This window comes from Plectropomus leopardus, chromosome 10, assembly GCF_008729295.1.
Source record: "Plectropomus leopardus isolate mb chromosome 10, YSFRI_Pleo_2.0, whole genome shotgun sequence".
Taxonomy (NCBI): Eukaryota; Metazoa; Chordata; class Actinopteri; order Perciformes; family Serranidae; genus Plectropomus; species Plectropomus leopardus.
This window is the reverse complement of record NC_056472.1, coordinates 9782299-9797855: the sequence shown is the minus strand read 5'-3', so window position 1 is coordinate 9797855 and position 15557 is coordinate 9782299. Positions and strand designations below refer to the sequence as shown.

The 15557-nt window shown below is 37.5% G+C and overlaps 1 protein-coding gene across 1 annotated transcript; it reads right to left on the bottom strand.

Annotated features, from left to right (window-relative positions):
* Nucleotides 1–3401: 3401 nt before the first annotated feature.
* On the bottom strand, nucleotides 3402–10286 carry LOC121949273 (FAST kinase domain-containing protein 3, mitochondrial-like). Its single transcript, XM_042494918.1, has 10 exons — nucleotides 10183–10286; nucleotides 9007–9918; nucleotides 8038–8188; nucleotides 6800–6987; nucleotides 6524–6692; nucleotides 6119–6204; nucleotides 4792–4963; nucleotides 4234–4303; nucleotides 4015–4129; nucleotides 3402–3825 (listed from the first exon to the last, which is right to left on the bottom strand). Exons 2-10 carry the CDS (start codon nucleotides 9886–9888, stop codon nucleotides 3721–3723), a joined length of 1938 nt encoding a protein of 645 aa, XP_042350852.1. The 5' UTR covers nucleotides 9889–9918; nucleotides 10183–10286; the 3' UTR covers nucleotides 3402–3720.
* Between the last annotated feature and the right edge of the window lie 5271 nt (nucleotides 10287–15557).

Sequence of the window (15557 nt, the reverse complement as noted above, 5' to 3'; positions counted from 1 at the left end):
GCTGAAAACAACATATAATAGCTTGAAGTGACCTATCGTGAGAAAGTGAATAAAAAAGGCCAAAATAGTCCAAAAACATCATAATGTAACATTTGGAAAAAATGGCCAAAAACACCATGTCGAAAAATGTCAAATTTTGACATGTCATGAAAATGTCTGAAAATCACATGTAATAGCTTGTCGAGACCTGTCATGGTAAACAAAGTGGGACTAAAGGCTAAAAAAGTCCAAAAACGTCATAATTTTAGTATGGTGAAAAAATGGCCACTATAGTATAATATAATATTGTTTAGTATAGTATGTCGAAAACGTAAAAAAAAATATGACATTATAAAAACTGCTGAAAACTACTTATTATAGGTTTTAGAGACATGTATAGTATACAAAGGGGAAATAAAAGCCAAAAAAGACCAAAAACGTAAACATAATTTAGCATGTTAAAAAAATGTCAGAAAACGCCATTGTATAGGATGTTGATAAATGTCATATTTTGACATGTCATAAGGGTTATAGCTTGTAGAGACGCGTCATAGTATACCATGTGGAAAAAATGTCCATAAAAGTAATCATTTAGCATGTCGAAAAAATGGCCAAAAACGCCATAGTAAAGAATGGAGTCTTGCTTCAGGCAGGTGAGTTGACAGGAGGTGCCCCACTCCCAAATGGCCCCAGTCTCCCAGTCAATGTGGAGGTTGTGCTGACAAAGCCAAAGGTAACCTAGGATGAAAGGCAGCAAGAATAAGATGAGGCAGAGGAACCCGCTCGAGCACCAGCTGCCGAGCCAGCCCCCCATTGATGATGCAGGCGTCTGCCTGAGAGTCAGTCAAGGTTGCCAGGGAGTGGGGGCAGTCAGGAAGAAGGAGCTGGGCTTGGAGCAGAGGTTTTTGGTTGTGGGGAGGCAGAATAATAGCAGTCAGGCTCAGTAGTATCTCCCAGGCTTGGCTTTTACTGGACACCTGGAGACGAAGTGACCCACTAGCCCACAGTACATACACAGGTTGGATTGATGACGACGCTCTTGCTCCTCTGGGGTTAGGGAGGTGAGGCCCATTGCATCAGTTCGACCTCCCCCTGCTGCTGCTGATTAGGCTAGGAAAAGGAGCCGGAGGAGCCCCCTTGGGAACGGACAAGTGGTGCGCGATGGGAGACCTCCTGACACCTCTTTCGTCTGCTGGACTGAATGCAAAGGTCCATCCGGATGGCCTACTGGATCAACCCATCGAGGGTGGAAGGGACATCGTGCGAAACCATTTCATCTTTAATGTAGTCAGCCAGGCTGACAAATTTTGACTTGTCAAAAAAAATGGCTGAAAACGACATATTATAGCTTGTAGAGACACGTCATAGTATACAATGTTGAAAAAACATGGCCCAAACACATACTATAGCGTGTTGGAAAAATGGCCGAAAACAAAATAGTATAGCATGTCCAAAAACAACAAAAAATGATTGAAAACAACATATTATGGCGTGTATAGAATTTTCATAGTTTACAATCTCAAAAAAAATGTCAAAAGTCATAATATAGCATGTCGGAAAATGGCAGAGAATGACATAGTATAGTATGTCGAAAAAACATCAGATTTTGACATGATTTTTGGGCACATACTATTCTATGATGTTTTGGATGATCTTTAATTATTTTTGACATACTATACTTTGACATTTTTGATGATGTTTGTGAGTTTTGAGCAACATAGTATACTATGACATTTTTTGATGATTTTTGAGTGCCATACTGTACTATCATGTTTGTAATGATTTCTGGTGATTTTTGGGTGGAATACTACACTATGGCATTTTTTAAGATTTATGATGATTTTTGAGAGACACTATACTACGACATTTTTTTTAATGTTTTTTGAGCGACAAATTATACTGTGACATTTTTGATGATGTTAGAACGACATAATACACTTACAGTGACGTTTTTGATGATTTCTGATGATTGTTGCGCGACATACCGTGCTATGACATTTTTGATGATTTTGAGTGACATACTATACTAGGTATTTAATATTGTTTTATGATTTGAAACTGGCATACTATACCATGATGTTGATTTTTTTAATGAGATATTATATTATGATGTTTTTGATGATTTCTGATGATTTTTGAGTGACATACTTTTTTTTTTTTTTAAAGTTTTTATTAAAGTTTTTTGGGTGTTTTTGCCTTTAATCCATAGGACAGCACAAGTGTGAAATGGGGAGAGAGAGAGGGAATGACATGCAGCAAAGTCAAACCCGGGGCTGCTGCAGCGAGGACACAGCCTCTATACATGGGGCGCCTGCTCTATCCACTAAGCCACCAGGCGCCCCAGGATTTTTTTTAATGACATACAATATTATGACTGTCTTTTTTAAATGATGTAAAAACATTTTTTTCTACTATTATTACTGTTATATTGTTGTCTGACCTTTTTAGCCATGATATAATATGGCTTTCATTTTTTGTTATACATTGTATTAGTTTGACTTTTTTATTTGGCATCATATACTATGATTTAATTTAAATAATCATGCTATATTATGTCTTTTTCAGTGTTCGAGTTAAAGGTTAAATTTAATCTTAGGCCTTGATTCCATTATTTCACAGAGTTGATGTGGTTGTCTGTCTGATCAAATTAATATGGGTAATTGTACCATTGGGAAATATATTAATGGCTGTTATTAACAGACTTTGAAATGTAAATTTGTTTACTTTTTTCAGGAAAGATGTGAAATTTCCTAGACCCTGTGTGTTTTTTCTCCACGGTACATGTTCTAACAGAGGTCTTTCCTGCTTTGAAGAATCAACCACTGGTCTTAAGGATAAAGATGAGGCAATATATGGTATATCTTCAAAGATCCAATAGAAGCATATTTCACATCTGACATTTGCACACCTCTCATGTGCATTTCATTTTAATCATCTCAGACATGTCAAATACAAGAGGTAACATAATAATCACACAAAAAGTCACCATCATGTCCATTTAACAAAAGAATAAATTAAAGGAAAAATACCAAAATGATCAGTATTCATTTAAAATAAGATTCAGTCAATAATGGTCATTAAAATTATTCTGAATTAAGGCTATAAATTGCAAATATAAGGTATTATAAAGTAACACAAATCAATAAGGAAGTAGTATTTCAGCAGTTTCTACCTGTCTTTAGCAGCTGCATTTCCATTTTTATGTCCATTGTATGTATGTTCCATTTTTAAACTTTTAACCAGAAAAAAAAATCACCCATATCCAAATTCAACACTAAGCTTTGATATCAGATGCTTTTTTTTTTTTTTTAAAAAAGTACAATGGTACAAACTATACAATTACTTTTTTTGTTTTACTTTGTGATAAAAAACAAGGCAGGTTGTTTCGTAAAATGTCAAAAAAAAAAAAAAAAGTAGGGACAATGGGAACAATGCCAGAAGATTTGTCATGAATTCATGTTACAGTAACATCTGTTAAAATATTCCTGAATTATTGGGCACTTTTATGCCTGTGAAACATTTTATTCTGCCTCGTTTCCAGACTGTACTGTCATTAGGATATGTGTGTGAAGAATCTAAATATCACAGACAAAAACATTTTCATTTTCTTTCATGCTTTCTCTCTTCTTCATACTGTACATACCTTGTGCGCTTCAATCTCCAAACAGTTCATTCGAAGGTTAGTTGTACAGCAACAGAGGCAAAGTCACTGGGGAATCTTAGGTTGAACTTGGTAGGCAGCTAAGATCCGTTATTGAACTTGAAAATGGTGGGATATATTTTGTTGTGGAGATACTGGACCTTTTCCTCCGGAGTTATCAGCTTCTCAAATTCAAAGTAAGGGATCTGGAGGAGAAAAAGAGCAGAGATGTTGCTTGTCAGCCAATTTTTCTGTGGTTACCATGCTTTGATGAGTAAAAGTGTCAATGTGTCAATGTTAACGACTGATGCAGTTTGACAAGTTGTTGAATAACTAGTTAAACTACGAGTAAAGCAAGATGAAACTGCAAAGTAGCTGTGTACCCGGATGCATACCTGCACCACCTCATAGCCCATCCTGCGAAGGTGTCTCCTTTTAGTTGCTTCCTTTCCAAGCAGGTGCTGTGTGTTGCTACAGAAACGGTTCTGGCCGTCCAGACACAGTGCCATCCTACACATTAACGAGACATAGAGAATAGGTGTTTGTTCACTTTTCATTTGGTTGAAAATGTTAGTAACTCTGACTGCACCCGCTCTGCAGATTGTCGGTCTCACCTTCTGTATGTGTGTTCCCACTGAGACAGAGGCAGAACATATCCCTGCTCATCCAGGCAGATTTCCACATCTGGACAGAAAAATAAAAAAAATAAATAAAAGTCAGTAGAGCAGTTTAGGTGAGCCAGGTCTGCACTGAAGGAATGCTTTACCCCAAAAGTAATAAATTCTTTAACAAAAACTCACCTCGTATTGTGTTGAATTTGTTAAAAATAACATTACTACTAGAAACACTTTTGCATTAACAGTCTCACGCACTGGACGAGTAGCGTAACTACTTCTGAATGAGATGCATGCACCGAGTTCAACACAGATGCACTTCTCATGCGTAGAAATATGTTGAAAAGTAACATGACCCACATTTTATTCAGTTCATCAAGAATTTCGTTCATGATTGGATTCGCCATTCACTGTGAAGGCTTGCAAGAAAAAGCTTTCTTTATGAACTTAACACAAGGGTGAAAAAAGTGATGTGCAAGTTACAATTTTATGGGTTAAGTACTTCTTTAAATTTCCCCATAGGGATCATATGGTTGTGTGTATATGCATATTGCTTACCTATTGTGTATCCATAAGGGGTTAAGATTTTGGTGGAGAATAATTTTCCCCCCAACAGCTCTGTAAGCGGCCCTTTGACCTGTTTGTAGAAGAGATTCTCCATGGGTGTCTCGAAGGCCTGATCCAAAGACGAAAACTTCTTCACATGCAGGCCGTAAGGAAGTCTGGGACCCTGATGAGGAGGACATAGAGGGGAATTCATGATTGTTAATATTTGTTTGTTTATTTTCAATCAGATATTGCTTCATTTAAAAGCATTATTGTAATTATGTAAAAAAAAAAAAAAAAAAAAGTGTTATAGTATTACAACTATTCCATGATGTTTTAATGATTTTCTTTAATGACGTACAGTGATGTACACAAACTATACTTTGTCATTTTTAGAATTTCATTTAAGACACACAGAACTATGACCTTAGTGACTTTTTGAACAATATAAAACATTTTATGATTTTTTGTACAGCATACTGTACTAAGGTGTTTTAATGATTTTTTGATCAACGTAATGTACAATGACGTTTTCATGATTTTTTAAAGGGCATACTATACTAAGAGGTTTCTATGAACATTTGAATGACATAATATATTATGACATTGTAATGATTTTTTGAATGACATACTTTACTAGGATGTTTTTACCATTTTTAAAATGACATACTATACTACAACATTTCTATGCTTTTTTTCAACAACATACTGTACTATGACATTTTTATGAGTTTTTGAACAATATACTATGATGCTGTTTTGAATTTTTGAATGACATATGTTACCATGACATCTTGATGTTCTGAACATACTGAACTATGTGGTTTTTTTGAATGTCAGACTATACCATTCAATTTTTATGTTTTTTTAAAACAATTTTATACTGATGATGTTTTTATGATAGTTTGAAGAACATATTAAACTATGCCATTTTTATGATTTGTTAAACAACATATGATACTACGATGTTTTTATGATTATTTGAACAACAAACTATACTATAACATTCTCATGATTTTTTTTTAACTTTGTACAATTCTGAATCATTACCAAACAGCAGGCATTTCCTGTTACATATCAGACATGGCCACAGCAAAGACATGTAAAGTGGACACTGAGGATTGCTGCTTTCAGGAGCAGTGAAAAATGTAATACTTTTTTGTGTTGTTTGCTTTTGGTTTATTTTTTAATTACCTTTTTGATGGCAGGCAGTTGTCCCCAATGTATTGTCACATTATATAATTTGGTCCCTATTTGTTTATTAAGTTTGTATAATAGCACTATACACACTATTTAATGTTCAAAAACTCCCAAACTTATAAAGCTGTGTTATACCCACCCAATAGTGAGTGCACTCTAATGAGGTGGAGAGATGGAGCTGTGTCAGTTGTCCCATTGCATTCTTGTCCAACGCCCCCCTCTGTGCTGTAGGACAGACAAGGAGAGTTTGAATTACCTGTTACATACATTGATGTGATTTTCATGTTGTGCTGTGGATGCAAAGCTTTTGTGTGACCTGGTTTATATCACAAACGGCACTAAAATACTACAAAATATGTTATGCAAAGCTCTATATTTCAACATGTTGAGTGACCGGAGATTGTAGAAAGAGTGGTATAACAGGAAAGTGCACTTAGTTGCTACTTTTTAGGTACACCTGTAGAATCCAATGCAATGATCATTTAGTCAACTTGTATGATTCCTATAATGTTTGCATTTTGAGAGTAAGCAGCCTTTTATATACCTTGTAGCCTGTGTAGGAAGTATGGGCTAAACACTTTGGACATGTAGTTGAGCGGAAAGCGTTCCAGATGGATGCAGGCGTGCAACACCTCTATCAGCGAGCGCGGCTGGAACTGAGAAAACCTTGTCGACAAAATGCTCTCCAGCTTTTTAAACATCCCAATGGAGCACTGCGGAGTTAAGGAGACATTAATTAGTCTGTTTGCAAATACTCATCTTACAGTGATCAAATATGTTTTACACACTCATTTAGACAGAACATTACTGACAGCCTCACCTGTGGCAGATAGTTGAGTCTCCCCATGGCAACAATCTGTTTAGCTATCTGAAGGGTGCTGTGCCTCTCAGCATGACATACAAAGTTCTCAGCCACAGACTCAAAGATTGGCTCGGAGCGGCACTTCATTTGCAGACAGTACTCCATGACAGTACTGATCAGCTCTGGATCACATGTCCCCAGCCTCCCTGAAACATGCAGCACAGCACAGAAACTCAGGATTACATTTAAATGCTGCTGTCCTTGTATTTTTGCCTCCAAATAGCAATAGTATTGCAACTAGCAATAGTTATAAAGAACACATTTATTTAGACCAATGGCCACGTTTCCCTAAACCCAGTTAATCCTTTGAAACCTGTATTTAAAACTTTGGAGACTGAACAATTTGGTTTGGTTTCTTCTTCTGAAACACAGGTTGCAAGGCAATGTGCAACTTGGCATTAATGTCGAGCAAATTGCAAGATTTTTTGTATTTAAAATTTATTTTAAAATCAGGAAGGGAAAACTACATGCTATCGAGTTATCATAGTGACATATTTAATATTATGTTTTAAAATCATTTTTAAGCACTTTTTGAGTTCATTTCTCTGTTTGTTTGGGGGGATTTACTTTACTTTTTTCTTTTCTTTTAAATTTTTTTTTCTAATTTTCAGGTAATTATGGGGTGGCTGTGGCTCAGAGGAAGAGTGGGTTGTCCACTAATCAGAGTGTTGGCATTTGATCCCTGGCTCCTCAAGAAGAATTGCCCCCAGTGGCTGTTTTATCGGTGTTTGAGTGCATGTGATTGATTACTGGGTAACAAGCGGCACCTTGTGCTGTAGCCTGGGCCACCAGTATATGAATGTGTAAAAGTGCTTTGAGTCGAGGAAAACTACGGGAAAGCATTATCCAAGTTTAGGGCCATCGATTATGCAGCTTATTTTCTTCTTCCCGTGATTACGAAAATAATAAAGCCAATTTGCTCAGGTGTGAAAGGGTTCAAAATGAAATAAGAACAGCAGTGTGCAATGGTGCAGCAGCCTAAGGCTCTCTAATGTCAGAGGAATGTGCGTATTATGTGCAGATAATGGGTTACTGTGTGAGTGATGTGTGTGTTGACTGTGCATTGCAGATGTCTTGTTTATTTATTGTAACTGGACTGTTCAAAAGTAGCACTACAGATTTTCTTTTATCATACAATGGCAGTGAAAAAAATTCTATTCTATTCCAAAAAAAATAAATAAATAAATAAACCAGACCTGGTAGGTGTTTCTCTATCGCAGCCAGGAGCTCTTCGTCATGCTGTCCTAGGATCATCAGGGCAGAAAGCACTTTGATAACTTCTTCATCCTTGAAAGCTTTGAAGACACGTGATGCTCTGTGACTCAGCCTCAGAACCAAGGTAATGGCCTGTGGAACAAATATCGTTATTAATATCCTGAACTTGTCCATGTAAAGACACCAATTACAATTCAATAGTATGGTATATTATTTAACAAAAACCAGAAAATCATCATAGTATCGTATGTCATTAAAATATCATCAAAATGTCTCTAAAAAAAATGATTAAAAAGTTATAGTATAGTATGTCATTAAAAAAAAATCTAAAACATTTTAGTATAGTATGTCATTAAAAAATTCTAAAAACATCATATCATGGTGTGTCATTTAAAAACTCTAGTAAGTTATAGTATCTTATTTTTTTAATCAAAAACATAAAAGCATCATAGTGTAATGTCCTTCAAAAAAATCAGTAAAATGTCATATTATAGTAGGTCGTTAAATAAAATCACAAGAACATCACTGTATAGTATGTCATAGAATAATTCATTTAAAAAATCATAAAAAAGGTCAAAGTGTACTATGTCATTCAAAAAAAACATAAAAACATCACAGTATAATAATTAATTTTTAAAAAATCAGGAAAAGGTCATTGTATAGTAGGTCGTTAAAAAAATCATGAAAATATCACAGTATATTATGTCTTTAAAAACCATAAAAGTCATAATAGACTATGTTCTTTCAAAATCGAAAATGTCATTGTACAATAATTCATTATAAAACTAATTTATAAAAAAGTCATAGTGTCGTGTTATCAAAAGACAGAAAAACATTCAGTGTCCCTTCAGACACTCGCAGCACAGAGCCATGACAATTAGGTGTAAGATTTTCAAAACTGAAATCATTCTGCATCAGAAGAGGAGCTGAGGTGTCGCTGCTCTTCCTACCCGTCTCTGCTGTAACTTCACCAGGGCCTGCAGTATATCGCTGACTTGGCAGGCATTCAGCCGGTGGACCATCCTCTGTGTGTGCCTGTGCAAAGTGGACAGCATGAGTCTCTGCCGCTGGCTGCCCGGATTGTGACACAGGGCCAGCAGGGAGTAGACTCTGGCAGCCTCGCTGGGAGACACAACATCCTCCTCTACAGCACCACATATAGAGTCCAGGACCTCTGTCACCATGGCTGACTGGCGGCCTTCCAGGGCGTGTGCCACCTCACCCAGGTGGCAAACCTGTGACACCCCGATGTCCCTATTGGAGAGGAGTTCCAGGCACTCATTTATCAGTCTGAGGACTAGAGGGTTGTGAGCTGCCAGGCCAAATTCAACACATGCTCCAAGTAAAGTGGCCAGTCCCTCTGCCCTGTCATTGCTGGGGAAGCCTGCCAGCTTGGAGCACAGCTCAGGAATCACCTCCCCTTCAGTCAGAGACTGGATGTTGACTAGTGCAGCTGCATTGTTCTGTGGTTTGGTGTATGGGCTGTATGGAGAGAGCTGAGGGGCTGGTCTTGCACCTGTTTTAGGGGGTATGTGTCTGCCAAACTGGACCACGGTCAGATCATCCTCTCTTCTCCCCGGTATGGGCACCGGGGTGGTCAGAGAGGCTGCACTCACATGCTGCACCGCTGCTGTGCTCACGTGCGTATTATGAAAAGAACGCACACCGGTTACGCACGGCTGTTGCGCAATTACAGTTTTGTTAGTGAAATCCACTTTGGTACATCTGCTCACTGGACTGCAGAGAATTATAGCCCGATTTAGAGGGAAACATGCTGAGGTGTGCTGACAGGCAGCTCTGACAGACGATGAGAAACAGGCGACTGACTTCATTGTTGTCTCAGTTACATAAACAGCCTCTTCCTGTTTCAGTGGAGACGAAAAAAGACACTTTTAGTGTATTTGCATGCTTTTACACACATATGCTTCACTTTACAAAGTCAACAGAAAGTCAGGAAATAGATACAAGACTGTAAGGCAGCAGTTACACAAGGGGACCGTCAACTTAAAAATTACACGGTTTGTACTTTGTACTTACACGGCTCTACTCTTGGGTTTGAATGAAACCTAAATATAATTCTTACATTAAGCAATTTAACTTTATCTTAAAGATTATAGACAACTTACCTTCAGTGAAACAGGAGCACCATGAGGGGCAGATGAGGAGCAGCTGCAGTGTTATGGAACTCTCTTTCAGCGTTTGGTAATAGGTTGCGTAATTACATGTGTTGGTATGTGCTGCCACTCTGTGGCCAAAGTGTATACTGCAGGCTGGCGTCAATGTTATATACACACATGCTTTTTGATTGGCTGAGCCAACCAAGCAGGGGAAGTGAAGGCGAAGTGAAGGATGTTGGCCTGGTGTCCAGGGATGTAGCAAATTCTTGGCCCTACACAAAGGAGTCTCTGTGTCCCCAAAAAGCTCCAAAAAACAAATGTCATAGTTCAAATAAATCAGTAAAGTATATAAAATGAAATAAGAAAAACAAATGTTAAATCAATTATACATACAGAAATATAATTCTGTATTATTTAAGTAAAAATGGTCAAAATCAAATACATACAGTTTAAAAATACCACAATCAGCCGAGAAAATATGCATAATGTGTCAGGTGTTGTTTTTCTTTCTGTTAATGGTAAATCATAAACAATATTTATAAATCAGCTGTGTATGACTTTCCAATTTGTGAGTACCATCAGGGTAACCACTTTTTGTAAATTGGCATGTTGTTCTATTGGTAGTTTTTTTCAGTAAATCTGGCCAATTCTGAGTGCTGTCAGTTTTAGATATTCATATACCACTGCAGCCTATCAATGAAGTGCAAAATAAAAAATTCTAATCTAAATAAAGCTCTTACGTTTAATATTTTTCTCGTTTCTCTTGTTTGTTTGCGTGGAGATATGTGATTACTTGTTGCAATATGTTTATAGGAGACTGTTAAAATGTCATAGGTGAGTATAGGTTTGCACAAAATTAAAGATTAAGTTTGTGATGAACAAACCAAACACTTGGCCATTCACATTGTTGTGTTGAGTCTTCATGCCGACAACCACAGTACACGTAATCTGCAACCTCGCCACTAGATGCCATTATATCCTAAAATGGAACTTTAGGCCATTTAAGAGCAAGATTCAGAAAATCTTGCACCCACATTTTTTTAAATGACTTGGCTTTGTTAAAATAACAACACAACATAAAAAAGGAAAATGCACAATTTAAAGTGGCTAAACAGTTTGATTGACCTTGCTTTTTAAGTTTATTCTAATTATTCAAAATTGTATTGATACAAAAGCTTCTTTAAAAAAATGTTTTCACTTGGATTTGTTTCATTTCCCTTAAAGTGTGTTTCGTAATGAATTTAACAGCCATTACTGACTCTTGCTTGTAGGCAGTGTCTATCAACAGCTTTTAACAATTTCCACAAGATGGTGCTATATGCAAACAAATTGACTTCATGGATCACATTGCCTCTTGTCACAGCTGAGCCTAATTTTACCCACAGTTAGAGGGGGGGACAGGCCCTTTGTGGGTATTTTACAGTCACAGCACAGAATCTGCATTAAATATGTGAATCCCAGTAAGAATGTTTGTCGTTGAGTACAGAACACTATAATAAAATCAAAGAGTTTCAATCAATCTTCAAACAAATGACAACTTTTTATTCAGCGATACTGTACATTGGTTTTGCTTTGATATGCACTGTGTCTGAAATCAGTTCAAATGAAGAGTTTTATTTAGGAACGCTTGCAGTGTAGTGCACACATTTGGGTTGCATGTTGTTTCTTGTATTAATTATTGCAATTAAATTTGTTTTTGTGATGAGCATACAATGTGATATTGGAGTTAAAGGTCAATATACAATGTGCATCTGTACGTGTCTGTGTGTGGCTGAGGCTACTACTGCACAGTCATCTGCACCCCATATCTCTGAGACAATCTCTCTCTCTTGCTCTCCCTCTCTCTCTCCTTCTTTGTGTGTGTGTGTGTGCGCGTGTGTTACCCATCTGGCTGGTTCTCCTTCTATCTCGTTGCAACACCACAAGCCCTCTGGACACGACTTGGACAAAGAATAAAGAGTAAAAAGACCCAGAGCTTTCAAATGGTGAGCAGGGCAGACGAGATAATATCTGTTATAATAAAGTTACTGTTCTGCCGGTAATGCTGATGAATCACACTGCACAGTCACTCTGGCTGTGTGTCGCTGTCTGTGTTGTGTGAGGTAGAGTGAGTAAAAATGAAGCCAGTTTTCATTTCTTGAGAAAATACATTTACGTTGCTGCAGGAAATCCTCTAAACAAGCAGCATCATTTCATCAGCCAAAAATCTGTTTGCAAGTAAAGAAGCAAATAATACATTTTTTGGCTATAAAGCAACCCATTTCTTCATCAAGATGAATCATCATGTACAATGTACACACAAACACACAGTGTTTGTGACTAACATCACACTACACTTTGGCCAAATTTAATCTAATAATCAAAAGTTCAGCAGTGATTACTCACAAATGGATGTGACGCATTCAGAGAACATGTCTGCTCAGCCCCAGTCTTGCCTAAATGATTGCTGCTATTGGATTAAAAATAAAACAGTCCAAATGGTAAACTTAACAGGGAAAGTTCTTCACACTGATATTCAAGTGTTTTAGAATTCGACAGAAGATGGTAAATTGGTTCTTTGAGTCATGACTGGTGCTGTTGAAGTTTAGCATAAGCAGTGTGCAGGATTTAGTGCTGTCTAAAATGAACAGTCCTATCTAAATCCAGTTTTGTTTTGGTCATTTTGGGCTCCAATATGGTGGACTCAGGCCCCCGGAAAGTGTGCTAGTCCTTGAAGTCAAGTTTTCCAGTGGCCAAACAATGTAATTACAACATTATGTGTTGCCCTGCGGCCCCAAAAGACCTTTTTCCCATTGACTTACATGCTCAGCCACAGCAGCCGCACAAGAGATTTCTGCCCTCTCCAATTCTGTGTCCACTTCTCTTTATACATCCATGGGCAGACTCCATGGACATGGACATACTCCTTTTTGAACTGATATGGAACAGCTAGATGTATTTGAGGGAAACGTAATACCAAGCAAAGTATGTTTTCTATTAACATAATAAGGAAATGTTGCTGATTACCATTCCTAACAAGTAGCAAAAATTTTGATACTGAACGTATTTGCAAAAATTCATGAACAATGTATAAATTGTTGTTCACTAAAATGGGCAGTCTTGTAATACTCTTCGGGACTATAGCATTATCCTTTAATTATTACCCATTTTTAAGAACATTTAACTGAAATCACAATGTTTCCCTTACCTTATCCAAAGGGATTTTGCTGCCTTATCATACCCACAGAGAAGAATACTGATGGAAATGTGAGGTTCTGATGTCACAGTCCTGCTTAACTGCCTCTGTGCAAATCCAGTGCCGCACATAATATTAACTCCAAAAAACAAGTTGTCTCTGAAATAAACCAGGCAACAATTACATTGTCACAATGAAAATGAATCAATGAAATTATGAATACAATTTAGTAAAATATGACTGTAGTTTCTAGGAGACAGGGTTGCATTGATAGAATGTACATTGCCTGTACAAAAATGGGCTTACTCTACTTTGCCAATTTTTAACCAGCTTTGTATCATACCATTGTGGGTCAGTTTTGTAAATGAACTGTAACAAAATTTCCTCCATCCTGCCAGCGCCCAGATCTTCCTGCTCATCTAGAAGCTCAAATTTTCACTGGTTCTAGGGCCGTTGCTTGTACTTCTGCAGCACAGACGGAGAGACGATAGAAACGGATCAAGAGAGAAAGCAACAGCCTCTCTTTCAAACTCAGACCACAATCTAATAAACTGATAAGCTATGATGTGCTGATCAATTATAAACCAAGATTCTGTTACTTTATTGCCTATTTCTCACTTGTGTCTTCAGAGGGATACTCTACATTTTTCTACAGAATTTCAACAGCCATGTTTTATGAAAAGAGTACCTTTCCACCAGTGAAGTGTTTCTTTAAAATCATTGCTCCATAGTGCTTTTATCAGAACCTTCACCTTTATTCATGAGTAAATAACAAGTAACTATAGCTGGGAAATAAATATAAAGGAATAAAAGTATACTGTATATAAAACAAAGTACAAAAATTTGTACACTTCTTGAGTAAATGTAGTTAATTATGGTACATTCCACCACAGCTGCTGGGTACAGTTCTCACTACTAGCTGTCAAAGCTAACAAATGTGAAGAGTGCTGATGCACTTTTATGGCTAGATCAAGAATTTATCTTTAAAATTTACAATGTGAACTAAAAATGTTAAATTGTTCCCACTTTTATGTTTTGACTTTGGCAATTTCTTTATAGTTCTGCCTTTGACGCACTGAAATAATCCATTGAAACAAGGTTACAAGAAATGCATTTATAAAAGCAATCAAATAAAACCTTGCCAAACTTGAGGGTGAAACACAGAAACCACGCAGTGAAGTGTTCTCTCCTCTACTCTCTGTGTGTACAAATATGGCACTGCGGCAGGAGATGCTGCCAGACTTGAACAATTCAGATTCCTCTGGCAATTCAAGTGACATATCTTACTGAGAACTGATAGGTACCTGCTTCATTGGAACCTTCAGGTTTTAACTCATCGCCTCTCTGCAGGGTTACAACTCTCTCTTCCAGAAACTTTTCAGATGGTTGACTCAGAGTGTTTTTTATGATCCAAATAATGTGTGTCCAATTATGATAGGGTCACTGTGAGCTGACACTGGCCCAGCCCTATGAGAGAGAAAAAGCAGGATATATCGGAATCACCCCAAATTATGTAGCTTTTGTTGACAGATTGCAGCCATTCTCAGTGAACTCTGTGGAACAGGGTTTACTTTCGTTACTTGCTCTAACAAGACCATAATTTTGCATAACTTCAGTTCCTTCCTCCCCGAAAACAGACTTTCTGCTTCTGGACATGTAAAATCATGTGGCAGCAGGAGGTATCAATATTTTATACATCAACCTCTCCCACACTTTCAGTGTGTGTGCTTGTGTGTGTGTGTGTGTGTGTGTGCCAGTTATGAAGGAATTTCATGAACATGCCTTTCTCCTGGGGATTCCAGGGATGACTGTGGTTTGTTTTAAAAAGGTTAGGGCCCTCATGTGTTTCTGATTTGGATCTAATTGAAGTTGTCAAATAAAATATTAGCTCCAATGGGATTTCTAATCTATTTCAATCTTAACCGCTTGGGAATGTGTTTTGTGGACTTTGCAGTGCGGGCGAGGCTTTTTTCTATGGAAACAAAAGGGCACACGTGTGGTACAGAAAAAGAAAGACAGGAAAAGAGACGGAGGGTGAAAGAGAATCACATCCAGAGATAGGTGGTGCATTCTGGCAGACAGTAGGAATCCATTTCACGCCCAGATGAAAGCAGTGTGAGAGGGGGAATGTGTGTGTAGCCTGTGTATGATAGGTGTGGCAGGACAGGGGTTAGGCCTGTTAGCTTTTCCTGGGTGGAGGAGGGAAGGA